A 25523-nucleotide genomic window follows, 5' to 3' on the forward strand; every position below is an offset into this window, starting at 1 on the left:
CGGGTGCCCAGACAGAACGGGGCTTGGGGGAGGAGCTGCTTTTCTGGGGCCCCCCTCTAACTGATGAGATGGAGGGGGAATGGCCACGAGAGGAACGGCCCTCCCAGACACGTCGAGGGCCCTCAGGAGCCAGACAGGAAACAGCTTCAGGAAAGACAGCATCAGACCCGGCCCGAGTCCCAGGGGTCAAGGCTGAGGGCGGCGCGGGAGCCCTCCTAAACGCGACGGTGGGAGAGTGAGGACCATGATTTGGGAATCTGGCCCTCCCTCTCTCGGATCCAAGTACCTTTTATTTACCCTTGCTTGCTCCCCATCTCAACCCAAATGACCCGTTCCTCCGCACGTTTTCAGAGCTAGGTTGTGCACATAGTAGGTCCCCAATACTTAATGTTTGTTGAATGACTGTGTGAACGTTCGCTCCACGGTTATCTAAGCTGAGATCGCTGCCTCGGGGCCCGCTGGGCCACCCCTCCGTCCTCAAAAGTTTCCCTCCAAACACGGTCCCCTACGCCAACTAGGGGGTGGTGGGCGAATCCAGGAGAAGAATCCGAAGTCCGAAGGAAGCATCCGACAGGGCTTCGCGTGTGCGGCCCTCCAGGCTGCTGGGTGCGATTCTCCGCTCCCTGGTGTCTGCTGGGCTCAGGCCTGCCCGGGACGGGGGCGGGGGCGGTGGGGTGCGGGGGGCGGGCATCCCTGGGCCCCGGCCCCGACACGCGCGGTCCGGGCCAGGGCGCACGGCCTCGGTGCAGGTCCGGGCGGTCCCCAGCTCCTCGCCCGCCGCCCCTCCCCCTTCTCCAAACTTTCTCCCAACTTCCCGACCTCCTCCGCTCTGCGCCCCGCTCCGCTTCCCTCATGAATTATTCAGCAGGCGCGCTCCAATCAGCGCGCCCCGGCCCCCCTCGCCAAGCCGCGGCTCGGGATGGGGGAGCTCCCCCCGCCCCCCGCGCGCCCCTCCCTCCCGGCCAGGCGCCGCCCGGCCCAGTCCCCAGCCCGGCCCAGCCTCAGCCCGCCCGGCCCGCGCCGCAGTCTCCCTCCCTCCCGCTTCGCTCCCCGCTCGGCTCTCACCCTCCCCGCCGGCGCAGAGCGCACTCGGCCCGGCGGCACGAGCAGCGCCACTCCAGGGAGGGGGGGAGACCGCGAGCGGCCGGCCCACCCCCAGCAGCCTTCTGGGGCGGGACCCCGAGGCCCCGGAGGGACCCCGACTCCAGCCACGTCTAGCTCTGCGCCCGCCCGGGCGGCCGCTGCCAGGACGCCCCCCGCCTTCTCGTCTGCGCGCGCGGCCGGGACGCGGGGCCACACCTGGGCGCCGCCACCCGGTGCCCGGCGCGCCCGCATGGGCCCGCGCTGAGGGCCCCGAGCGAGTCCCGCGCGCGGAGTTGGCGTCCACCCGCTCCGGCGGGGGTTCAGACCTGGGGGGGCTAGCGCCCCCCAAACTCGGATCGGATCCAACCAGAGTGAGGCGGCGCCATGGAGCTCCGGGCTCTGCTCTGCTGGGCTTCGCTTGCAGCCGCCCTAGAAGGTGAGTTCTCTTGGGGGCACCCCGGCCCTTCTGGGGCCCCCGAAGAAGGGCCTCGGAGTGGAAGGGCCGACCTCTCTCTCCCCCTAACCCGCAGCCCAGCTCCGAACGCTCCGGACCAATAGTGCTGGCGCGGGAGGGGGGCGGGGAGGAGGCGGCTCAGCGGGGAGTGGAGTTTTCTTTTGTTTGGGAAAGACTTGGAGTCGAGCTCCGTCCCGGGACGTGCCCCGGTCCCGGCTTCCCGAACAGTTAAACTCGCGTCTCCAGACGCCCTTGGCAGCCTTTCGTTTCTCCCGACTCCAACCTGCAGAGCTCTCTCCAGAGTTTCTGTCCCTCTTCCCACCTCCGCCAAACAGGAGGAAACATTTCTGGAGGAACAAGAGGACAGGCAGAACTTTGTGCTAGGCCATAAAACTCCGCCCGCCCCCCATTCCATAGCGTTCACACCTTGATCCTACAATTCCCTACACCGCCGTCGGGGATGGCCGCCTTCTGCACTCAAGTCTCCAAACCTCCCAATCTCTCCCCAATCCGCGGCCCCTGGAGCAGAGAGCCTCCTACCCTGGCTTCCCCAGGCTGCACCCCAGCCCGTTAAATGCAGCGTAGACCCCAGCCCTTGCCCCAGTCCCACCAGAGTCCTTTTCTCTAACCCTAACCTGCCTCTTGTCCCCTGAACTCAGCCTGACTTATGTCTCCTAGGCTCTCTTAAATTTCTACTTTTTCTGCACCGTTGCAAATGTTACTTTATCCATGAGCCTCTGCCCTCCCCTCAACCTCTAGCGGGGAAGCAAGAGCCCTATAAACCCTCCTCCCACAGCCCTAATCTCCTTTCAATGAGTTGCCTCCTTCCCCTCCTTCCCTGCCTGCAATCAAAGGGGTCTCTGGGGAGTGGGCCATGGGGGGCTGCTGAGAAGAAGGAATCAAAGGCAGTTGGAAATGCGTCTTCTCCAGGCTGGGCAGTGCTGCTCTGGACTGGGGATCAAAGGCAGGGTGTGGGGGAGAAGGGAGACTTGCTGGGCTCAGGAAGCCCGAGAAAGAACCAGAGGGAGAGAGAGGGAAGGCAAAGCAGAGAGAAAACCCACCAGGATGACGTGTGGTGAGAGAGAAAGAAAGATGCCAAGGGAACAGGGAGTAACTTTGAATTCCTGTTACCTAAGTGCTTGCCGAGCCCAAGGCCCGGTGCTACGTGCTTTCAGTTTTCACGGTCCCAACAACCCTGTGGTGGGAAGTATTGTTACCTCCCATTTTACAGGTGAGCAGACTGAGACAGGCGTTCAGTCTTTTATCTAAGGCCCTGTGCCCCAGTGGAGGTGAAAGAGGGGAGACAGAAAGCAGAGTGACAGTCAGAGAGATGGAGGTGGCCGGAGAGCGGGGGAGAGGTGAGAGGCAAGAGAAGTGACGGCTCCAAGAGAGGGAGGCAGGCAGGACCGCGATAGGATGAGAGAAACGGGAGCCGCTTGGAGCGCCCAGGACAGCCTGAAACAGACAGTGTGTAAATTGGAGACAGGAAAACACTCTCCAGTCTGGAACAATGGAGGGTGGAGACGGCTGCCTCTATCCACCCGCTTCCCAGAACCCGGGCATCCTGTCCCCAGCATGCCGGGCTGTCTCCTGCCACCCATGGGGGGCCCTGGGCCTCTCCTCGGGCTGGCCGGGCCTCCACCTGACCCCTGGCCCTCAGTGGACATCACCTGGTCTCTGGGAGGAGGCCGCCCCACTCACCTGCTCTCCTGTCTCTCCTATAGTCCGGGGAGGGGAGACCTGGGCCCAGGTGTGCTGCAGGCTCCTCCCAGCCAGACCTGTAGCGTCCCCCTCCCCTACGTCTCCCAGGGGATTCCCCTCCCCTCCCTCCACCCTCCTCCCGTGCAGTTCTCCTAATCCCCACCTTCCTCCAGAACCCCACCCCTCCCCTCCCCCGACACCCCTCCCCCGAGGCCAGAGCCGAGCCAGGTGTGCTCACCCCCCCTACCCACACCCCTAAAATCCCCTCCCCTCTGCTTTCCCGTAACCAAATCCAGACATGAGGGCTCCCCAGACAGAGGCCGAGGGCAGGGAACCCCAGCGTCCTGGCCTCCAGGACCGGCCTCCGAGGACAGCTAGGCAATGGGGAGGGGATGGGGGTCAGGGCTGGGGTGTTTGGTCTGAAGGATCGGAGGTGGCATCTTTGCATTTGGGGGAGGGACTGCAGAGGCGGAGGGAGACCCTGGTGGGAGGGGTGTCCTACCCCATGTCAGGTCAGGGTCAGGTCTGGGCTCGAGTTTGGCCCTTTCTGAGCTGTTCGCCCATTTTTCCACTTTCAGCAGCTGTGTCTTCCCTTCTCTGGGGTACAGCAGTTCACAGAGGCCTGGCCCTGGGAGTCCTGGGGGTCAGCTCCCTGCCTGCCAGCTGTTAGGGGCGGGGCTGGCGCTCAGAAAAGAGGCTTGAAACCTGGGGACGGGTAGGGGTGGGCAGAGGGCAGGGCAGGCTCCCCTCCTCGGCCTGTCTGTCTGTCTCAGCTCCCAGGTCTTCCTGTGTCTCTCCCAAGCTCCGACTGACTCTGTATGTGTGTCTGTCTCAGAGACCCTACTGAACACGAAATTGGAAACTGCCGATCTGAAGTGGGTGACATTCCCTCAGGCGGACGGGCAGGTAAGAGCTGGGGCTCAGGTAAGAGCTGGGGCTGGGGCTCGAGAGGAAAGCCGATGGGGGTGGGGGGCCACTGTGCTGCTGCTTCCCGTGCCATACACCCATCCCCCACATCTCAGCAGCCAGGGCAGGTGTCTTCTGAGCCCTCGCCCCCCAAGGGTCCCCCAGCCTCCCTCCTGGCTTCATGGCAAAGACCCTGCAACTAACCCTCCCCCACCAGCTCAGCAGCCCCCCTTCTCCCCGCAGTGGGAGGAGCTGAGCGGCCTGGACGAGGAGCAGCACAGCGTCCGGACCTACGAGGTGTGTGACATGCAGCGGGCCCCAGGCCTGGCCCACTGGCTGCGCACCGGCTGGGTCCCCCGCCGCGGGGCCGTCCACGTGTACGCCACGCTGCGCTTCACCATGCTGGAGTGCCTCTCCCTGCCGAGGGCCGGCCGCTCCTGCAAGGAGACCTTCACCGTCTTCTACTTCGAGAGCGACGCAGACACGGCCACGGCCCACACGCCAGCCTGGATGGAGAACCCCTACATCAAGGTACCCAGGCGCCCTGGGGTTGGGGGGGCTGGCCTGGGGGATGGAAGCAGGAGGCCCCCGGCTTGAGGAGGGAAGCGGGTGGTCTGCTAGGTGGAATGGCCAGTCTACTCCACTGGGCAAGTACACCTCGCCCCCCTCACCTCATTTTTTGGCTGGGTCAGCACATCTTGCAGGATCTTAGTTCCCCTGCCAGGAATTGAACGCATGCCCTTGTTAGTGAAAGTGTGAAGTGCTAACCAGTGAGTCGCCAGGGAATTCCCGCCTCGCCCCTTCACAGCCTTTGCACCAGCTGATGCCTCAACCCTGGAGTGCCTTCTCTCTGCCTCTCCCACCCAGCTCCTACCTGTCTTGTGATTCCAGCTCTGGGGTCCCGCCTGCCATCGCACTCATTATACTTTTAACTTTTCATCGACTTTTCATCATTTCCTTCCTTTCTGTTTCCTCGGCACAGAGTCCGGGGCCTGGCCTAGAACAGGTGTTGATAAGTGTCTATAGGGTGAGTGAGTGCACAGCAAGGGGAGCCTGGACTCTTCATAGGAGCTTAACAAATGTTAATGGACAATGTTGGGGCCTGCAAGAAAGCGCACACTGGGAAGGGTGGAGAGAAGGTCCTGGAACAGGTGACTGAGCAGGTCACAGAGAGGGTGAGCCTGGGCAAAAGACAGTCCCTCGGGCTCCTCGGGGAGTGGAAGACTGTGGCAGTGAGTCTCTTCCCGCCCTGGCAGGTGGACACGGTGGCTGCTGAGCACCTCACCCGGAAGCGCCCAGGGGCTGAGGCCACGGGGAAGGTGAATGTCAAGACGCTGCGTCTGGGCCCGCTCACCAAGGCCGGCTTCTACCTGGCCTTCCAGGACCAGGGTGCCTGCATGGCCCTGCTGTCCCTGCACCTCTTCTATAAGAAGTGCGCCCAGCAGACTGTGAACCTCACCTACTTCCCGGAGACTGTGCCTCGGGAGCTGGTGGTGCCCGTGGCCGGCAGCTGCGTGGCCGATGCCATGCCTGCCCCCGGCCCCAGCCCCAGCCTCTACTGCCGGGAAGACGGCCAGTGGGCCGAGCAGCCGGTCACGGGCTGCAGCTGCAATGCAGGGTTCGAGGCCGCTGAGGGGAACACCAAGTGCCGAGGTGAGGGGAGGAGGCCAGTACCCTGATCAGGGACCCGCTTCTCAAGATTTCCAGTTTGAACGTTCTTTGCTCTCCTGGGCACTCAGTTACTGGAGGGTGTGTTTTCCGGGCCCCCAGCACCGTTTTGAGCTCTCCATCACTTCCATGCTCTTGCTTCTGACTCCACGCAGTTGCTCTCTGGACCTAACAGGCTCTCTTGGGCTAGGGGACCTTGTTGGACTCAGAGGCTTCGTGAACTCTAGTCCTATTCATTATGGTTTCCTCTAATTTACTGATACTGAATTCTCACTCACCTTGTTCTCGAGAGCAGAAGTTCTTAACCTGGGTTTTGTGGATAGGACAAGGGAATCTGTGAACTTTGATGGAAGAAAAAAAAAAAGATGGCCTTTTCTTTTCACTCATCTCTACCTGAAACTGGTCACTCCTTTTATGGAGTGTCAGTCACAGCCCAGCGGTCAGAGCAAGACCTGAGATTTGGGCCCCGTTCAAATGCTGGGGGGTTTCACAGCTCAACGGAGATGATTTGCAAGAAGGGCAAAATGTTGTTTTCCTTCTCTGTGACTTCACAATTCTGTTGGCTATCAGTCCTGCCACTGTATCTCATTAATACAGAAACACACCCTTTGCCATGTTGTAAACTTTTCTTCCTGTATTTTTTTTTCCAAGTATCTTTATTCTTATGTGTGTGTGCTTAGTCACTCAGTTGTATATGACTCTTTGCGACCCCATGGACTATAGCCCATCAGGCACTTCTATCCATGGAATTCTCCAGGCCAGAATACTGGAGTCGGTTGCCATTCCCTTCTCCACCTGTTTTGATCGTTGTATTTTCACTTACTTGGTTTTATTGGTAATCTGTATATTTTATGGTGTACGTTTAAAATCATTATTCTGAGCAAGGGTCTTGAGTTTCACCAGGCTGCCACGGAGTAGTGAGGGGTGTACACCAGGGTTCAGACCCTTGATCTGGAGGAAAGTCTTCTCCTCTTACAGGCTAGGTTTCTGAGCTTCTCACTCCCTGCTCCCCTCTTGGCACTTCATGCAACTTGATTTTATTTTTTTGGCCACACTGTGTGGCATGTGGGACCCTTATTCCCTGACCAGGGATTGAACTTGCACTCCCTGCAGTGGGAGCTCAGAGTCTTAATCAAAGGACCACCAGGGAAGTCCCTCATGCACCTTTAATAACCACTGAACGTCATTTTTTTTCCCCCGGATCTCCACCCCCAACCCCACCGCTGAATGTCTTTGATGCGAGTTCTGATGGACACTTTCTCTCTCTCAGCCTGTGCTCAGGGCACCTTCAAGCCCCTGTCCGGGGAGGGGTCCTGCCAGCCGTGCCCAGCCAACAGCCACTCTAACGCCATTGGCTCGTCCATCTGCCAGTGTCGCATCGGGTACTTCCGGGCCAGCACAGACCCCCGAAGTGCGCCCTGTACCAGTAAGTGGCCAGCGACCCCTGGGGTAGACCCCTCACCCCAGCCCCCATCCTCCCATGCCTTCCTCCTCTTGACCCTGGCCTGGTGCGTGGCCAACGCAAGATGTCAGTGTGGCTGCCCATCTGTCCCCACTGCCCATGCCCAGCCATTTCAGCCTCTGCCTGACACCCTGGTCTCCCGCAGCACCCCCGTCAGCCCCGAGAAGCGTGGTTCCCCGCCTGAATGGCTCCGCCCTGCGCTTGGAGTGGAGTGCGCCCCTCGAGTCAGGCGGCCGGGAGGACCTCACTTACGCGCTCCGCTGCCGGGAGTGCCGGCCCGGTGGGTCCTGCACGCCCTGCGGGGGAGACCTGACCTTCGACCCCGGCCCCCGGGACCTGGTGGAGCCCTGGGTGGCGATTCGCGGTCTGCGTCCTGACGTCACCTATACGTTTGAGGTCACCGCCTTGAATGGGGTGTCCTCCTTGGCCAGTGGGCCGGTCCCGTTTGAGGCTGTGAATGTCACCACGGACCGCGAGGGTGAGACTGGGGACTAGGGGCAGCCTGTGGTTGGATGGGAGAGGCCAGCGAGGAGGGTGGACAGTCTGAAGGCCTGAGGCAGGGAAAAGGCAGCAGCTGGGGAGTGGAGTTCCCAGGAAATACACTGGGTCAAGGCCTTTGGGGCAGGAGGCAGAAAGAAAGTGTTAAGTAGATGCAAAGGCGGGCTCCAGAGTCCAGAGAGAGCCGGGAGGAAATCCCGAAACAGCTGGAGGACCCAGACAAGTGTGGCCAGCAGAGGGAGAGCCAAGGAAGATAGGGGCCAGACCTGCTCCGCTCCAGGGCCCCAACGCGTCTCTCTCTCACAGTGCCACCCCCCGTGTCTGACATCCGGGTGACTCGGTCATCACCCAGCAGCTTGAGCCTGGCATGGGCCGTTCCCCGGGCGCCCAGCGGGGCAGTGCTGGACTACGAGGTCAAGTACCACGAGAAGGTGAGAACCAGGCCCGCCCTGGGGGGTTGCAGTGGGCAGTGCGACCTGCTCCAGGGGCCGGGACACCTGAATGGTAGGCATCTGCCATGTATCAGCTGAATGATCTTGTGTCAGCCTCTTGGCCTCTCTGAGCTTCGTGTCTTCCTTATAAAGCTCTTAGGAAAAAAATTTCCTGGTGGTCCAGTGGTTAGGACTCCATACTTCCCTGGTCAAGGAACTAAGATCTTGCATGGCAAGCAGGATGGCCCTCCCCTCCCCACAAAATGCTTTAGGTAATAGAACCTACCCCACAGAATGGCTACCAAGACTAAACAATATAATTCATGCAATACACACAGCTCAGTGCATACATAGTGAAAGTCACTCAGTCGTGTCCGACTCTTAGTAACCCCATGGACTATACAGTCTGTGGAATTTTCCAGGCCAGAATAGGTAGCCTTTCCTTTCTCCAGGGGATCTTCCCAACCCAGGGATCGAACCCGGGTCTCCCGCATTGCAGGCGGATTCTTTACCAACTGCGCCACAAGGGAAGCCCCAGTGCATACATAACTGAGCACAAAGGCCTCACCTGTCTCACAACAGGGTGGAGATGCTAGTGATGGAGGCCCAGGGCAGGGGAGGTGGGAAGAGCCACGGAATCTGGGGGCCCTGGCTTACGGCCAGCCCCTCTCTCCTCCGGAACAGGGCGCTGAGGGCCCCAGCAGCGTGCGGTTCCTGAAGACGTCAGAGAACCGGGCAGAGCTGCGGGGACTGAAGCGGGGAGCCAGCTACCTGGTCCAGGTGCGGGCACGCTCCGAGGCCGGCTACGGGCCCTTTGGCCAGGAGCACCACAGCCAGACCCAGCTGGACGGTGAGTCTGGGGGGCAGGACGTGCCTGGGGTTGGCTGTCCCCCCCAGGGCAAGGAGGCCTTGGCTCTCCGGACCCCCAAAGTCACGTCCCTCTTGCTTCTTTTTCCACCACGAGGCATTCTGGCCTGGTGATGGGACACAGAAACCGAATCCAACAGCTGGGTGTGAAGGCCCACTCAGCAGCTTTCCAGCTATGTGACCTTTAGCAAAAACTTGACCCCTGAGCCCCAGCTCTCTCATCCAACACTTGGAAGTAGGAGGCCTCTCTCCCAGGGCTCCAAGGATTAAATGAGGTGACACTTTGATAGTTTTTATATGCTGGCCCAAGGGGTTTTGTCCTAAACCTTTTAATTTTTTTTACAGTTTTATTGGGATATGATTCATCTACCTTATGATTCACCCATTTAAAATGTATAATTCATTGGCTTGTAATATATTCACAGAGTTGTGCAACCATGCCCATAATTAATTTTAGAACATTTCAGCACCTCAGAAAGACACATATACCCCTTCTATTACCTCTCAGCCCCCAGCAAACACTCATCTACCTTTTTTGTGTCTAGATTCGCCCATTCTGAATCTTTCATACACATGTTGTCACACGATACAGTCTTGTGACTGGCTGCTGCTTCTCTCCCGTGGCATAATGTTTTCTAGGTTCAGCCATATTGTAGAATATATCAGGACTTCATTCCTCCTTGTAGCTGAAAAATACTCTGTTGAGTGGCTGTCCCATTTTTCTTTATCCATTCATCTGTTGATGGACGTTTAGGTTGTTTCCACCTTTTCATATTTAGCCTTAGGTACCTCCTATTCAAGTGGGACTTCTTTTGTGGTCACCAGTATTTATGACAGAGCAGAATCAAACCCACTCAGGCCGGGAAACTTCTTCCCTGGCCCTGAGGGACTTGAGTGGAGCCCACGGGCCCTCAGGGTCTCCCTGATCTCAGTTCTTCTCCTCCAGAGAATGAGGCCTGGAGGGAGCAGCTGGCCCTGATTGCAGGCACCGCGGCCGTGGGTGTGGTGCTAGTGTTCGTGGTCATCGTCATCGCAGTTCTCTGCCTCAGGTGAGCGACCTGGGCACCTGGAGACCCTGATGAAACCCCCTGGGGCTGGCCGCCCACCCTCTTGCTCCAGGTCGAGGCTCCCTGGATGTCCAGGGAACCTACCTGCTTTCACTTGGAATCCTTTCTGACTCCTGCTTCTCTCTTCCCATCCATTCCCTCTGGAACTCAGTTCCCTCTGGGACATGTGACTCAGTTTACCTTTTCTGTCCCATCCACTCCAGGAAGCAGAGCAACGGGAGAGAAGCTGAGTACTCAGACAAACACGCCCAGTATCTCATTGGGCACGGTGGGTATACCCTTCCTGAAGGATTCGGGGCTGGGGCAAGAGCTGTGAGCCCACGGCATCTGAGTGCAATGGGAGTCACCTCTTGGCTAACAGGCCCCATGCGATTCCCCAGGTACTAAGGTCTACATTGACCCCTTCACTTACGAAGACCCTAATGAGGCTGTCAGGGAGTTTGCAAAAGAGATCGATGTCTCCTATGTCAAGATTGAAGAGGTGATTGGTGCAGGTGAGTGGAAAACGCCTGGGTGCCAGGGAGGAGAGTGGAGTTGGTGGTGGGGTGGACGGCAGGGCCAGCCAGATCCCCTGGGAGAGGAGAGCTGACCCGAAGCGTCCTTCCTGAAGGCGAGTTTGGTGAGGTGTGCCGGGGGCGCCTCAAGGCCCCTGGGAAGAAGGAGAGCTGCGTAGCCATCAAGACCCTGAAGGGCGGCTACACGGAGCGGCAGCGGCGGGAGTTCCTGAGTGAGGCCTCCATCATGGGCCAGTTCGAGCACCCCAATATCATCCGCCTGGAGGGCGTGGTCACCAACAGCGTGCCCGTCATGATCCTCACCGAGTTCATGGAGAACGGTGCCCTGGACTCCTTCCTGCGGGTGAGCCCCCCCCCACAACACCCCAGTCCACCCTGCCCTCCCCCAGCACAGCCCAGGACAGACGGTGGGCCCCGTGTTGCTGCCTCTGCACCATTCATCCTCCGCCAGGGAAGGCTGAGTCCTGGGACTGGTCTCCCTGTGGGGCCGGCAGACCCCAGGATCTGGAGGGGCTGTCATCTATCTTTGTGACAAATATTTACTGAGCATCTCCTTGTGCACCCGCCACTGTCCGGGGCCTCGGGAATTCGACCCTGAACATCTCTGGTCTTGGCGAGCTGCTGGTACAATGTGGAAGACTGAAAGTTAACAAGTATGAACAAGCTTTTATAGAAAGCAAACAAAATTTCACATGTGAAAAAAAATTAAACAGGCTTATAGAAATGAGAGGAAAGAGCTCATTTTTGCTACTTGAACAAAATTGTATGAAGTTTTATTATTTTTTTTCAACTTTACTAGGCATCTTTAAAAAAAAAAAAAAAAACACTTTTTTTTTTTGGCTGCACCACACGGCTTGTGGCACTTCCCTGATCAGGGATCAGACCTGTGCTCCCTGCAGGGGAAGTGCGGAGTCTTAACCACTAGACCACCAGGGAAGTCCCCGAAAGGTTTTTCTACAGAGCAAAGCAATGTTGCATTTAACAAAATGACAACAACCCCCTGGTATCACTAATGCCTGTGTGATACTCATATTTCTCCAGTTGTCCCCAACATGTCGCAGCATCCAGTTCAGGATCAAGCATTGCACTGGCAGTTATTGTTTTGAGTCTTTTTACATCCCAGGACAGTCCTTTGTCTTTCTGATACGCTCAAGGGCTGGGCCACTTGTCCATTCAAATGTCTTTTCTAGATTGATTGGATTCTTCCTCGCGGGGTCATTTAGCTTGTTTCTCTGTGTTTCCCATAAGGGAAGCTGTATCTAACACTGTGATAAGTTCAGAATTCTACGTCTGTGGCCAGCCTCCATCAGGCGGTGCGGTGTGCTTCCCACGGTACTGCATTGGGAAACACAGGCTGCCCGGCTCCCGTCACGAGGGATGCTGCGGCAGACACTGGGGCAGTGCCTTGTGGATGCGGGAGTTTGTTCCATTGTCTGGTTGCAGGAGAGGGAAGGGGGTCTGTCTTAGAAGAGATGGCATCTGGGTAGATGAGAAAGCCAGCCGTGAGAAGATGGGGGCAGGGGGAAGCATACTGGGGACTGAAGAGCCCCCCAGGGTATACGGGATCTGGTGCGTTCAAGAAGCAGAAAGGCTGGTGAAGCTGAACCAGGTCAGCAGAGGAGCAATGGTGGATCACCTCGTAGTTGGCGGCTGGGTCTCGTGGTCTTAGAACTGGGGGTGTGATTAGAAGTCCAAAAGAGGAAGCTTTGGGGAGGATATCAGCAGGAGTGACAGTCGCTCAGTCATGTATGACTCTTTGCGACCCCAAGGACTGTAGCCTGCCATGGAATTTTCCTCTGGCATGAGGAGGCAGAGAAGGACAGCCTCCTCTGTCCATGGAATTTTCCAGGCATGAATACTGGAGTGGGTTGCCTATCCCTTTTCCAGGGGATCTTCCCAGTCCAGGGATTGAACCCAGGTTTCCCGCATTGCAGGCGGATTCTTTACTGCTGAGCCACCAGGGAAGCCTGCCGATGAGGAGACTGGCAGTCACTCAGGCCGTGGGGGGTGCAGTGGGTGTGGAGAAGCAGTTGGGTTTGGGGTGTGTTTTGGAGGCATAGCAGGCAGAACTTGCTGATGGATCGTAGGCTGTGAACAGGGGAGAGAGAGGAATCGTGGAGACTCTGAGGTCTCTACCCTGAGTGCCTGGGAGTGAGGCCACCAACTGAGATGTAAGGTGTGAAGCAGGCGCAGGCTTGGAGGATGGGTTCAGAGTTCAGTTTCTGGACTCAGCGTTGCTGGCCCTGCAGGGCTGCCAAGAATCCCCTGCGTGCTAGCTGAACCCAGAGGATGGGCTTAGTTAACCATTTGTGACTGGCAGGCTTACCTGGTGAGAGCAGACTCTATGAAGGTGAAGGTCAGGCTTTAGACCTTGGCTTTGGTGCTGTGGTTACCGAGCACACCTGACTCCTCACCATTCTCTTGCATCCTATATACAGTAGGTCCAAGAGGGCTGAGCGAGAGTGTGGCTGGATCAGTGCCAAGGCACACCTCTCCACCTGGAGACAGGTGTCTTCAGAGCACACTCGTAACTGTCATCGCTCCGTTGCTGTCAAATAAAAAGAACATGTTAGATCCAAACCATTTGCCTAATATTTCCTGGATCAAATGCACTGTACTAGGTTAAATGGAAGAAAGTATAATCTTATTTAAATTTTCATTTTTATTATTTTTTTAACACCGAAACATTTTGTATTGGGGTATAGCCGATTAACAGTGTTGTGATAGTTTCAGGTAAACAGCAAAGGTACTCAGCCATATATATACACGTACCCATTCTCCCCCAAACCGCCCTCCCATCCAGGCTGGCACGTAACATTGAGCAGAGTTCCATGTGCTATATAGTAGGTTCCCGGCTCCTTATAGTCTAATTACAAGAGACTTGAGTGCATGTATTTGAAACAGGAACAGTTATAAGCATTGTGTCACGATACTGCAGAAAAGACTGAGAGGACTCAAGAGTGAAAGAAAGCAGAAGGGGTTTACCTAGGATGTTGGCAGGCCTGCCCTACAGGTGGGCGTGAGATGGGTCTGGAAGGGATAAATACGGTTTATTTTTTAATGTATTTGTTTTTATTGATTTATTTGGCTGTGCCAGGTCTTAGTAGTGGCAGGCAGGATCTTTGCTCTTGGTTGCAGTTTTCAGAATCTTCAGTTGCAGCATGCAAACCCCTAGCTGTGGCTTTTGGGATCTTAGTTCCCCGACCAGGGATTGAAACCCAGGCCCTCTGTATTGGGAGTGCAGAGTCTCAGCCACTGGAGCACCGGGAAAGTCCCATAAATATAGTTTAGAATGTTGGGGAAAGAGGGGCGCCCTAACTGCGACCCCCACCGTGTCCATCTCCAGCTGAACGACGGCCAGTTCACCGTGATCCAGCTCGTGGGCATGCTACGGGGCATCGCCTCGGGCATGCGCTACCTTGCCGAGATGAGCTACGTCCACCGAGACCTGGCTGCCCGCAACATCCTGGTCAACAGCAACCTCGTCTGCAAGGTCTCAGACTTTGGCCTCTCCCGATTCCTGGAGGAGAACTCCTCCGACCCCACCTACACGAGCTCTCTGGTGAGGCTGGGGGACAACCATGTGATCTAGGTTCTTAGGGCCGGATTGGAAAGGTGGGAGGCTGAGGGACTGACAGCTCTGGTCCAGGCCAGGATGTAGGAGCAGACCTACATTGTGGCGGGCGTGGGGGCTGGGGGATCAGCTTAAGGAACCGGCTGCTAGGAGTCTGGGAAAAGAACAGAGTTGGGGAGCTGGCCATTTGGGGCGCCGAAAGAAAGGAGGCCTAAGCTGGGGGAGACGCAGAATGCCCGAGTCCTGGGAGTCCCTCAGCTCACCTTGTCCTCCCCCGTCTTTAGGGAGGAAAGATTCCCATCCGCTGGACAGCCCCCGAGGCCATTGCCTTCCGGAAGTTCACATCTGCCAGTGATGCCTGGAGCTACGGAATTGTCATGTGGGAGGTCATGTCATTTGGGGAGCGGCCATACTGGGATATGAGCAATCAGGATGTAAGTATCCCGTGGTCCCACCAACCTGCCCTGGAATGTCTTGGCTCTTGGGATGTGGGGCGGTGGGGTGGCAGGGGATCCTTCTTAGAGAGCTCATCACTGTTGGGTCCTTGAGGTGGTGAGAGTGGCATGGTGAGGAGGTGATCTGTGTTTAGAGTTTGATAACAGCTCATCTGGTCACAGACGGAGGCAGAGATGAAAGGCAGGCTTGGGAGGTTACATGTCTGGATCATAGCTCAAGAGCTTCTAGGACACTGAGCCACAGCCAGCCTGGGCCCTGGCAGGGAGGGCCACCCCTAGGTTAGCCCTTCTGGCCCGCAGCACCCATCCCGGCGTCTGTTAAGTCACCACTTCAGTGGGGTCCTTCGGCAGCTTCGTTTTCCCCTTGACTCCCTCACCCAGTGCGTCTTCCACCCATCATTCCAGGTGATCAACGCCATTGAACAGGACTACCGGTTGCCCCCGCCCCCAGACTGCCCCACCTCCCTGCATCAGCTCATGCTGGACTGTTGGCAGAAAGACCGGAATGCGCGGCCCCGCTTCCCCCAGGTGGTCAGCGCCCTCGACAAGATGATCCGGAACCCTGCCAGCCTCAAAATCGTGGCCCGGGAGAACGGCGGGTGAGGACCCCAGAGGATGGGCCCTCTTTCCTGCTCTGTGCCACCCTGAGAACCTCGCTTCCTCCCCTCCGCCACCCCAGAAGTATCGGTCCTTTCGGTGGTATGTGGGCTGTGCCCTTCCGCCTCTCCAGGCCTGGGCTCTGCGTCCTCACCCTGACACACGCTGTTGCTAAGGGTATCCTCTGCATCCTTGCCCCCCAGGGCCTCGCACCCCCTCCTGGATCAGCGGCAGCCTCACTACTCAGCTTTTGGCTCCGTGGGGGAGTGGCTTCGAGCCATTAAGATGGGAAGATACGAAGAAAGCTTTGCAGCTGCTGGGTTTGGCTCCTTTGAGCTGGTCAGCCAGATCTCCACTGAGTAAGTCATGGTGGGAGCTGGGGACCGGGAGGGCGGTGGTGAGGGCCAAGCAACCAGGAGGGTGGAATCTGGGTGACCACAGTCAGGCCCACAGTTTGAGCAGGGGCCTTTGAGGTCAACTTCTGGTGCCCATTCTAGAGCCCCTCCCCCCGCAAACAGTAACAGCTGCAGGGACTGAGAGCTCGGGAATCTTCCAGGTCAGCTGTGCCTGCCTCACCCCCTTGCACCACCTCGGCCGTGGGCCATCTCGCTCCCGCCTTGAAATCTATATCTATCTTTGTGCATCTATCTACATTCCAGACCCTGCTCTCACATTAACAACGTGTCAACTCTGGATGTTTTCCCACCCATAAAAGGAGAAGATTGGCCTGGGTTTTGGAAATCCTTTCCAGCTTTAATGTTAAATGGTTTTACAATTCCAGTGCCTTCCAAATACTGCTTTCCCCTAGTTGGCCTCTCCCTGGTCCTTCTTTCCACCTTTCCATTCCTGTCCCAAGGACTCCTCTCACCCTGGGTTGGAATCACAGAAATAGGACTAGAAATCCAGACACAGAGGGTCCAAGAGGCCCTTTCCTTGGGAAGCCCGTCCTGTCCCAGCAGGTCTGGGCCCCTCCTGACTGGCTTGAGCCTTCCCTTGACACGGGTTCACTGACATGGGTTCTTGCCTTCCACTTCTCATCGCTTCTTTCTTACCTCCGCCTCCCTGCATCAGGACGGGGGCTGGGAGCAGTCTGTTTGTGTCCTCTCTCTCGCCCATTCCTTTCTCCACCCACCCAGCTCCTCTCTTTCTCCTTCGGATTTTTCCTTTTGATTTCTTTGTCCGGAAGACTTTTCCTTCTGACTTCTTTGTCCTCTGAAGCATTCTTTCGCCAACCTCATTTTATGGGCTTTTCTCTCCCTTTCGTTCCTCCTCTTCCCTGATTCTCTGCCTTTCCTTCTAGTTTCAGCATCCAGGGCGAAGCCCTCCACCCCTTGTTTCTCTATCCCTGCGGGTACCTAGCCTCGCCCCCTACTGCGGCTGCGCGCAGAACTGTGGTGTGCGCCTAAATCGGCCCCCACCCCCGGAAACTGCCCGATAACTGTTGACGTCTACCCGCTTCTCCGCTGGCCATTCTGATTGGCTGGCACGACCGAGGCGGGGACGGGTTTTTGAAGGAGAGATGTCCTGGGAGCTTAGTGGTCTCACCTAGCTGTTGGTTCTTCCGCAGGGACCTGCTCCGAATCGGAGTCACTCTGGCGGGACACCAGAAGAAAATCCTGGCCAGTGTCCAGCACATGAAATCCCAGGCCAAGCCTGGAGCCCCAGGCGGGTCGGGAGCACCGGCCCCCCAGTACTGAACTGCATCTGTACGCCTGGCTCCGTAGCTCTGGAGCGGCAGGGACTCCAGCGCCCGGGGATCCCTTTCTTCCTGGGGCAGAGTCGGGTAGGGGGGACTCAAGAGGCTCCCACCCCACGCCCCACTGACTGGATTGCACTTTGAACCCATGGGGGTGGGGAGCTGGCAGTTTGGAGAGAGAGGATTTGGGGATTCTGCAGTGTGGAATCATAACGCTCCCCCCGGGGGGTGGGGGGGGACCCCAAACTTAGGGCGCAGGAGCCTTTCCCTCAGGATTGGGTGTGACCGGAGGAAAAGGAGTCCCCGGAGTCTGCCAACATCCCAGGGCTAGTTGGGCACGATCTCCACAGCCTCCCTTGGATCCCCAATTAGGGCCCCCAGGTGCCCCTCCTCACCTTGAAGGGTAGCAGCCCTGCAGACCAAAGAGAAGGGAGGACTAGCCTGCGAGCTCGGGAGGCGAGAAGGGGCATCATGGCCCAGTGAAATCATTGGACTTGGATGTCCCAACCTTGCTGCTGTCTCCGCCGAACTCAGTTTTCCCTTGTAAATACCCCTCCCCCATCTGCTGCCTTCATATTGAAGGTTTTTGAGTTTTAATTTTTTGTTTTTGGTCTTATTTTTCCTTTTTTTTTTTTTTTTTTCAGTTTTTGTTGTTTTCTACAGTCCTTGTCATAACTTTTTGTGTTAGAGGGGACCTGTTTCATTATTGCCTCTTTGGCCCAAGTGGAAACAGGGACCCGTCATCGTGTCTTGTTTCCAGAACAGTGCCTTGGTCACGCCACAACCCCCCGACATTTCCCTGCCCCCCAAGTACCCCCAAACTGTGTCCATGAGGGGTGTCGGGGGGGGGGGAAGTGCTGGAAAGCAGAGACAGACACCGGTGCTTGGAGGGGTTCTTAAATTATATTTAAAACGATTGTTTTGTATAAATAAAAGAAAATGGGAAGTGTCTTCACTCTGGGGATGATTAGGAGTGGGAGGGAGGTGATGGAATAGGCTTCTGTAGAGGGGGCTCTGGTATGGAGGGGCTTTTGAGCCAGGCTGACTGAGGGGTCGGAGGTGTGGAGATAGGGCTGTGGCAGGGGTGGGGGCTGGGTGCTTGGTTCCCAGCCCCAGGGTGTGTTTGAGGTGGTGGGGTGGGGGCACTGGAGATGAGTCATTGGCAGCTGCTTCTAACGGCTCCAGATGGCTCTGCCAAGAGCCTGGGGCACCTCCGGGGTGGGGCTGCCCTCCTTCCCCCCACCGGCCCTGGTTTCTGAGCCCTGGCTGAGGGGCTCTATGAGACAGGGGAGGCCTATAACTTGGGGCCGTCGTCCTACAGCCCCCTGATGTGGGAAGGGGGATCTGCTGGGGTGGAGGCCCCGTCAGATGAGGGAGACAGATGTGGGCCAGATGTTGACAGCTGGGGTTAGTTTAGAGGCAGTGGGGGGAGTGTCTGCATTTGGTTGTGGGGGAGGGGCAGAGGCTGGCGTGGAGGACACGGACCCCCCACGTGTATGTACACACACACACGCTGGGCTGGGTCTGGAGGACAATTCCCCCTTTCAAGATGCTGCCCAGGCAGGTTCTCCCAGCCTCTTGGAAAGGGAGGGGAAACCACCTGAGTATCTCCCCCCAAATCCCCCCTCCTGAGCAGGAAGACGAGGCTGGGGTCAATCCCCTGATGGCTTTCTCACCGTCTTCGGCTTCCCGGCCTGCCCGCCCCAGGGGACACCTGCAGGGGCAGGCCTGGACCGGCCGCTTTGTCAAGCTGGCGCAGCCTTGCCATTTTTGCGTCTCCGTTGCCCCCTGCTGTGCTGGGGTTGGTGTGTGCGAGTTGTTCAGTCATGTCCAACTCTGCGACCCCATGGACTGTAGCCCACCAGATGCCTCTGTCCATGGAATTTTCCAGGGAAGAATACTAGAGTGGGTTGCCATGCCCTTCTCCAAGGCGTCTTCCCAACTCAGGGACTGAACCTGGGTCTCCTGCATTGCGGGCACATTCTTTACCATCTGAGCCACCAGGGAAGCTTCGCCGGGGTTGATACAGGACCCCAAACCCCAGCTTCTGCCCCTCCCAGCCCAGGAAGCCTCCAGGAGTGGTCCCGTCCCCAATTTCCTGCCTCTACTACTGCCTTTGGGAATCTCTAATGCTCTGGAATCCTCTGTCGCCTTCCTTGATGACATGGCTCATGTCTGTACCTCTAACAGGATGGGCGGGACTCTGTCCTGCCGAGGACTTAGGGAGGATGCTGGTCCAGGCCACCTCCTACCCCTGCCAACCAGACATCCAGGCTAGATAAGGAGACCTTAGGTGGGTCAGAGGTCAGGGGAGCCGGACACAGATGAATAGAGAGGCAAAGGGTCAAAGAGCAGGAAAAGGGAGGTCAGTGCGGGGGGACAAGGGGCGGTGCCAGGCATGCAGCTGGGAGTCCTGTGACGCTCAGGTTAAACGCAGCCAGCCCAGCTCCAGAGTGCGAGCTGCTTCCTCCAGCTGAGAGGCAGGGTGACCTGGCCGGGGGCACCCCTTCTTTCTTGGAGCCCTTTCCCCAACCAACTTGGGTCTTGCTTCCTTGGGTCAGCCACATAAAGGTGGCCACTGGGCTCATTTGGAGGACAGAGTAAGGATTCCTCTCTAGAACCCAGGGTCCTGCCTGCTTTGGCATCCCCTCTCCTTGGTATCTCACATCTGAGCCCAGTGGGCAGCCTTCCTTTTTTTCTTAGAGCCCGCGCAGGACGTCCCAGCCCCCTCCCCCAGGACCTGCCTGGTGGGAGGCACAAGGCATGGAGCTAAGGGCAGGCATGTCTGCACTTTGGCCCTTGGCTGAGGTGAGCTGGTCACTCCTAGCAGGATGGAGCTCCAAGCTCCTCCCAAGCCAGGCCTCAGCCCCCACCCTCAGTTACCATAGCAACCCCAAGGCCCTTTGGGTCACAGGCCAGTTCACCCTTTGGAAAAAGCCACGTTTCCCATCCTGAGCCTCTGCCCAGAGCTTTAATCTCATCATTAGAAACATAAAACCTCAGGATCACCTTTCACTTACCCAAGTGGGAAGCTCAGAGGCCAAGACCTACAAGAACTAGGATTCCTGGGGTGCCCTCTTTTCTCCTGTATCCCTGAAGCCCTTCACGGGACTTTGTCTAAGGGACAGGCAGCCCCTTACCTCCTCAGACCTCGGTTACTCTCCCTGTGGACACTTTCTGGAGCATCCAGCCTTAGGTCCCCGGGCCTGCGTTTCCCTTCTGTCTCTCCCCACCACGCTCCACCTCACAGACCCTTCCTCTACCAGAATCATGTGGAAATTCACATCTCAAAAATAAATAATTTTATCTCTCTTTTTTCTGTGGACAACTCAGAACTGAGCGACTCTGAGGGCTTGCTCTGGACTAAAATCTGAGGAAAAAGAAAACATGGATAAGAGGCAGCCTCAGGCCGGGCGCCAAAGCTGTGGGCCGTGGGGCTGGGGCTCACCCGCATGTGGCGGCTTGCCTCTGGTCTGGCTCCGCATTTTCTCCCTAGAGGACGAAACACACCGGTGATGACGGTCAGCACCCACTCCCCGTGTTTGCTCCCCCTAGCCGGCCCTCCTCTGCCCCTTTCCAGAAACTCACCTCCTCCCTTTCCTCCTGGAAATGCATCCTCTGGTCACCGCCGCTGGCACTATGACCACCATGGGCACCAGCAATGGCAACAGGATGGAGGCAAAGTTGGATGCTTCTGGGGTGCGGGGAACAGAAATAGAGGTGTGGAATAAGAGGTGAGGGGTATACTCCCTTCCGGTCCTCAGCTGCCACCCTGCACGTCTCTGGGTCCTGGCTCTCCCTCCAGGAAGCCACCACTCCCAGGGCTCTCAAGACCTTGGTGCCGCCCTCCTGCTCCCGGCGGACACACAACTCCCACAAACCCTTCAGGAGGATGTTCACCCAGCTGGTCCCCCAGAGTCCAGGGTATCAGCTGGGTCAGTGCTTCTCCAAGAGTAGCCCTGGTATCACTTCCATCAGTCACCTGGGAGCTTGTGAAATGCAGGCATCTTGAGGCCCCACGGAGACCTACCAAATCCATGTCTCTGGGGCTGAGTCCCAGAGACAACCTTGCCCCACCCTGATCTTAGGCACAATCACAGTTGGAGAATTGCTGGTGCAGAGGCACATGGGAATTATAATTTGGGATGGAGAAAACTAATAAACAGTACCAGGGAGGCTAAGAGGGCACAAGAGAGGGGAACAACAACAGGGTGAGGCATACAGATCACAGAAGTGGGGAGCTCAGGGTCAGAGAGAAGATTCCAGAGTGCTGGGTAGGGCATAGGGACTCTGAGATTCTTTGAAGATACTGATCTTGCTAATCTTTAGGGATCATATCCAAATATTATATTATTATATCTCATATAGTAATATAAGACATTGATAATATACTATCTACTATACATCTATGGGCTTCCTTGGTGGCTCAGAGGGTAAAGAATCTGCCTGTAATGAGGGACACCCAGGTTCGATCCCTGAGTTGGGAAGATCCCCTGGAGAAGGGAATGGCAACCCACCCCAGTATTCTTGCCTGAAGAATCCCATGGACAGAGGAGCCTGGTGAGCTATAATCCATGGGGTCACAAAGAGTTGGACACAACTGAGCAACTAAGACACACATACACACGCATACATCTATAATAGATACTGTAGGTTAATATCGGAGAAGGCAATGGCACCCCACTCCAGTACTTTTGCCTGGAAAATCCCATGGACGGAGGAGCCTGGTAGGCTGAAGTCCATGGGGTCGCTAGGAGTTGGACACGACTGAGCGACTTCACTTTCACTTTTCACTTTCATGCATTGAGGAGGAAATGGCAACCCACTCCAGTGTTCTTGCCTGGAGAATCCCAGGGACCAGGGAGCCTGGTGGGCTTCTGTCTACAGGGTCGCACAGAGTTGGACACGACTGAAGTGACTTAGCAGCAGCAGCAGCAGCAGGTTAATATTATATACACGGACTTATTCTGTGGCCATTGTTGGGGTGGAAGGTGAGAGGAGCTTGTGAGGATACAGGTCTGGGGTGAAGTTCTTGCCTGGCTTTTCAGGGGGAGGTACATCCTGCAGCTCCATGCAACGGTCTCCCCCGTAACCAGGTTCACACTCACAGGTGAAGTGCGTTCCCTGCTCCCAGCACCGCCCATCATTCTGACAGGGGTTCTGTAGGCACGGGCTGTCTGCAAGGATGGAAGCAAGTGGGAGGGGGTTCTGGGAGGACACTCAGAGCCAGGAAGAGGGGCCTGGGGGCTGGGACACCAGGGAAGAATTTCTCCCAGAGACATTTGCTGGGGTCCGCTGACCAGGCTTCCAGTCCTGGTTCTATACCCCCGAGATCTGGGGAAACTGCTTACCCTCTTCTGAACTCCATTTTCTTTACCCTATAATGTGGGAATGCTATGCTCACCACCCCAAGTGCTGATTAAGGACTAAAGGAGATCTTGAGACACGAATGCAGAGCAGAGAGCAGAGGCTCAGAAGACAGGGCCTCTGCCTTGTCCCTCCCGAGAGAGAGAGAGAGAGAGAGAAATGAAATGGCAGCAGCGTCCTGATCTTGATGAGATGGGCTCTTCCCAGGACTGAAAGGGCTGGTTTGTTCCAAGTCCAGGGACTTCCCCCTTCCCCTGCCCCTACAGGGGATGAGGGCAGCTGGAAGCTGAGGGCCCATCCCGGCTCACCTCGGAAGCAGCCACGAGTGAGGTTCCCCAGCGTGCAGACCTCCCCAGGGCTGCAGCCGAGGGGCTCACATAGCAGGAACCCCGTGCGCGCGCAGGTGCAGCGCTGGGAGCAGTCGTCATTCACAAAGCTGTCCCCCTGCTGGAGAGGGAAAAGGCCCGGGAAGCAGGGGCACCTGCTTGACCTCCAGGGTTGGGCTGTCCTTTCACCCCTGCGCTCCCCTGGGGTCTCCCACTTCTAGCCCTGACCTGGTAGTAGATGCCGTTCTCGGTGCAGCCGCAGTGGGCCAGGGGGAGGCTCTGGGCTCCGCTGTAGACATAGCCCGGGAGGCTGGCACAGCCCTCCACACATGGGCCCTTGCAGCCCCGGGGGGCTGCCAGCGTGGCACAGGAGGCCGGGCAGGGTGTCATACAGCTCTGGTAGACAGTATTGGCTGGACATGACAAGGCTGAGAGGACACAGTCATAGTCAGAAAGTGGCTGAGCAGGGGTAGGCCCCTCCAGGTATGGAGAAGAAGGTCACCCAACAGAGCACAGAGTTTGCTAGAGGCAGGGAGGACCGGCTTCGTGAGTCTTTTTGTCTGTGGCACTAACTCATGAGGAGGATCAAAGGTGGGCCTTGGCAGAAAGGAGTGGGCAGGGGTGATGGGGGTTAGGGCAGGGAAGGGGTTTGGTCAGGAGGACATTGACAAGGGGGAGAGTCTAGGGCTGGGGGAACCAAGAGGGAAAGCCAAGGTGGGGGCAGCTGTGGGGGCTCAGAGCAGAACAGGGAGTGGAAAGAGCTGAGGGGGTCAGGGGCCAGCTGCTGGGGCAGGTCAGGGCCTCACCGCAGTGGGTGTGGTCCCGCCAGCTGGCCGGGGTGGCGCCTGCCTCCTGGCAGATGCTGGCGTACCCGCTGAGGACCTGGCAACGCAGCCCCTCCTGCTCCTTGGGGTCGCGGGTGCCACACAGGTCAGACACACAGTGCCTAGGGGACAGCAGGGACAGGTGGGGGACTGTCAGACACGGGGAGGGAGGCCAGGAGACCCAGCCCTACAGAAGAGGCCCTGGAAGCCCCATCAGAGAGTGGGCCGGTGCGCCGTGGGGATGTGTGTGCGTGTGTGTGACAAGGTACTACGGACAGAATTGTGCCCAACAGAGAGCCAGTCAGAGAACAGGCCACAGGAGCTGGATAAAGGGTCTCGGGTCCCCGACTCACTCCAGGAAGGGCTCGGGGGCCACAGTCTGGTGACAGACAGCAAAGGGGCCCTCGGGGTCCGCCAGCACCCCACACGCCTGGGTGCGGTTGATGAGCTGCAGCTCCTCCGGGTGGCATCCCGACACATCAAGAAAGCCTAGCGCCGCTTCCTCTTTCACTTCCTCCTCCTGTACAGCCCTGGGCAGAGACAGTGAAGATCCAGGTGAGGCCCACAGGGCTGCGATTGAAGGAACCAGGGAGGGGAGGGCCCGGGCACAGGCTAAGATCCACAGGGCGGGTGCCCCGGAGTTGGCGGGAGAGGAAAGATGTGATGGGATGAGAAGAATCAGGCCCATCTGAGCCCTCGGTCTCAGGGCTCTTCCTCTGCTGAGCAAGTGCGGGTGAGCTTGTGTGAACAGATTTTAGGTTGGTGCTCACGCCCACCCTGGCCGGCCACCCCCCATCCCGGGTCAGGGCCTCCCTGCTTTGAGCCCCAGCCCTCTCACCTTGAGACGCGGGGCAAGCTTCCCTCGGTCATCTTTACCTCCCAGCTGTTGCCAAAAGCAAGGAGATTCTGGGTGACGGCCCCGTTGGGCAGCATAAAGTCATTCCTCTTGTTCTGGTCGCAGTTGCCGCACAGGCCGAGCACGAGCTTCCGGTAAGTGAGGGGCAGGGAGATCACTGCGGGAGGAGGGGGCCCAGGAGTGAGACCCCCCACACCACACCTAGTCCCTCCCCACCCCTCCTGGGTCGTCTCCCATCTCCCGGAGCTTGAGGCCTTGCTCGCAGGCAGGGGCCCTCTCACGGAGCCCAGCCTGTCTAAGAGGCAGTTTCCCTCCCCCTTCCCAGGAAGGCTCCCTTTGGCCCACTGGTTCCCACACTCAGGTACCTGCATTGTTCTTTCCGTTGAAGCTGACCACCAGCTCAAAGTCCGTGATCACAAACAGGCGATCGCTTCGGAGGGAGACCCGCAGCTGGTCGACGGGCTCATAGGGGGCAGTCACCTTCTGACCATTGACCTGGAGGAGGCAGATGGGAGCCGCAGGGAAGCCTGAATCAAGGTGACTCTCAGGCTTCCCTGGTGGCTCAGTGGTAAAGAATCCACCTGCCAATGCAGGAATGCGTGCATGCTAAGTCGCTTCAGTCGTGTCCGACTCTGTGCGACCCTATGGACTGCAGCCCACCAGGCTCCTCGGTCCATGGGATTCTCCAGGCCAAGAATACTGGAGTGGGTTGCCATGCCCTTCTCCAGGGGATTTTCCCGACCCAGGGATCAAACCCATGTCTCTTATGTCTACCTGCACTGGCAGGCAGGTTCTTTACCACAAGCGCCATGTGGGTTCAATTCCTGGTCTGGGAAGATCTCACATACTGCGGAGCAACTGAGCCTGTGCGCCACAACTACTGAGCCTGAGCTCTAGAGCCCGGGAGCCGCAACTACCGCGTTCATGAGTGGCAGCTCCTGAAGCCCGAGCACCTGGAGCCTGTGCTCTGCAACAAGAGAAGCCACTGCAATGAGACGCCTGAGCACTGCAACGAAGAGTAGCCCCGCTCACTGCCACTAGAGAAAGCCCGTGTGCAGCAACGAGGACCCAGTGCGGCCAAAACTAAATGAATAAATAAAATTATATTTAAAAAGGTGACTCTCTGCTGCTTTGGCCTCCGCTTCTCTGCACATCTCGGGACCTTGTGGTTCCATC

At 57.6% G+C, this 25523-nt stretch overlaps 2 protein-coding genes across 4 annotated transcripts in view; one reads left to right on the forward strand and one right to left on the reverse strand.

Moving 5' to 3' along the window:
- Positions 1-980: 980 nt before the first annotated feature.
- Positions 981-17925, forward strand: EPHB4 (EPH receptor B4). 2 transcript variants are annotated; one of them, XM_010819549.4, is made up of 17 exons: positions 981-1519; positions 4074-4144; positions 4388-4675; positions 5401-5797; positions 7083-7238; positions 7420-7752; positions 8079-8203; positions 8867-9053; positions 10017-10119; positions 10341-10405; positions 10518-10631; positions 10748-10995; positions 13999-14214; positions 14511-14660; positions 15087-15280; positions 15482-15637; positions 16846-17925. In XM_010819549.4, exons 1-17 carry the CDS (start codon positions 1468-1470, stop codon positions 16973-16975), a joined length of 2985 nt encoding a protein of 994 aa, XP_010817851.2. In that variant the 5' UTR covers positions 981-1467; the 3' UTR covers positions 16976-17925. The 2 variants fall into 2 exon arrangements, with proteins under 2 accessions (XP_010817851.2, NP_001193197.3); NM_001206268.3 differs by having other exon boundaries at positions 1468-1519; positions 8888-9053; positions 16846-17515.
- Positions 17926-20261: 2336 nt separating this feature from the next.
- Positions 20262-25523, reverse strand: part of ZAN (zonadhesin) — a 36549-nt gene continuing 31287 nt past the window's right edge. The window contains exons 38-47 of one of the 2 annotated variants that reach the window (XM_059881606.1): positions 24713-24842; positions 24330-24504; positions 23845-24021; positions 23474-23613; positions 22896-23095; positions 22650-22788; positions 22011-22151; positions 20563-20668; positions 20423-20466; positions 20262-20344 (exon numbers count right to left, since the gene is read on the reverse strand). In XM_059881606.1, the coding sequence (XP_059737589.1) occupies positions 20304-20344; positions 20423-20466; positions 20563-20668; positions 22011-22151; positions 22650-22788; positions 22896-23095; positions 23474-23613; positions 23845-24021; positions 24330-24504; positions 24713-24842 (1293 nt within the window). In that variant the 3' untranslated portion in view covers positions 20262-20303. Of the gene's footprint in view, positions 20467-20562; positions 20669-22010; positions 22152-22649; positions 22789-22895; positions 23096-23473; positions 23614-23844; positions 24022-24329; positions 24505-24712; positions 24843-25523 lie in introns of both variants that reach the window. The other variant, XM_024985146.2, reaches the window with a different exon arrangement.

This window comes from Bos taurus, chromosome 25 (assembly GCF_002263795.3).
Source record: "Bos taurus isolate L1 Dominette 01449 registration number 42190680 breed Hereford chromosome 25, ARS-UCD2.0, whole genome shotgun sequence".
Taxonomy (NCBI): Eukaryota; Metazoa; Chordata; class Mammalia; order Artiodactyla; family Bovidae; genus Bos; species Bos taurus.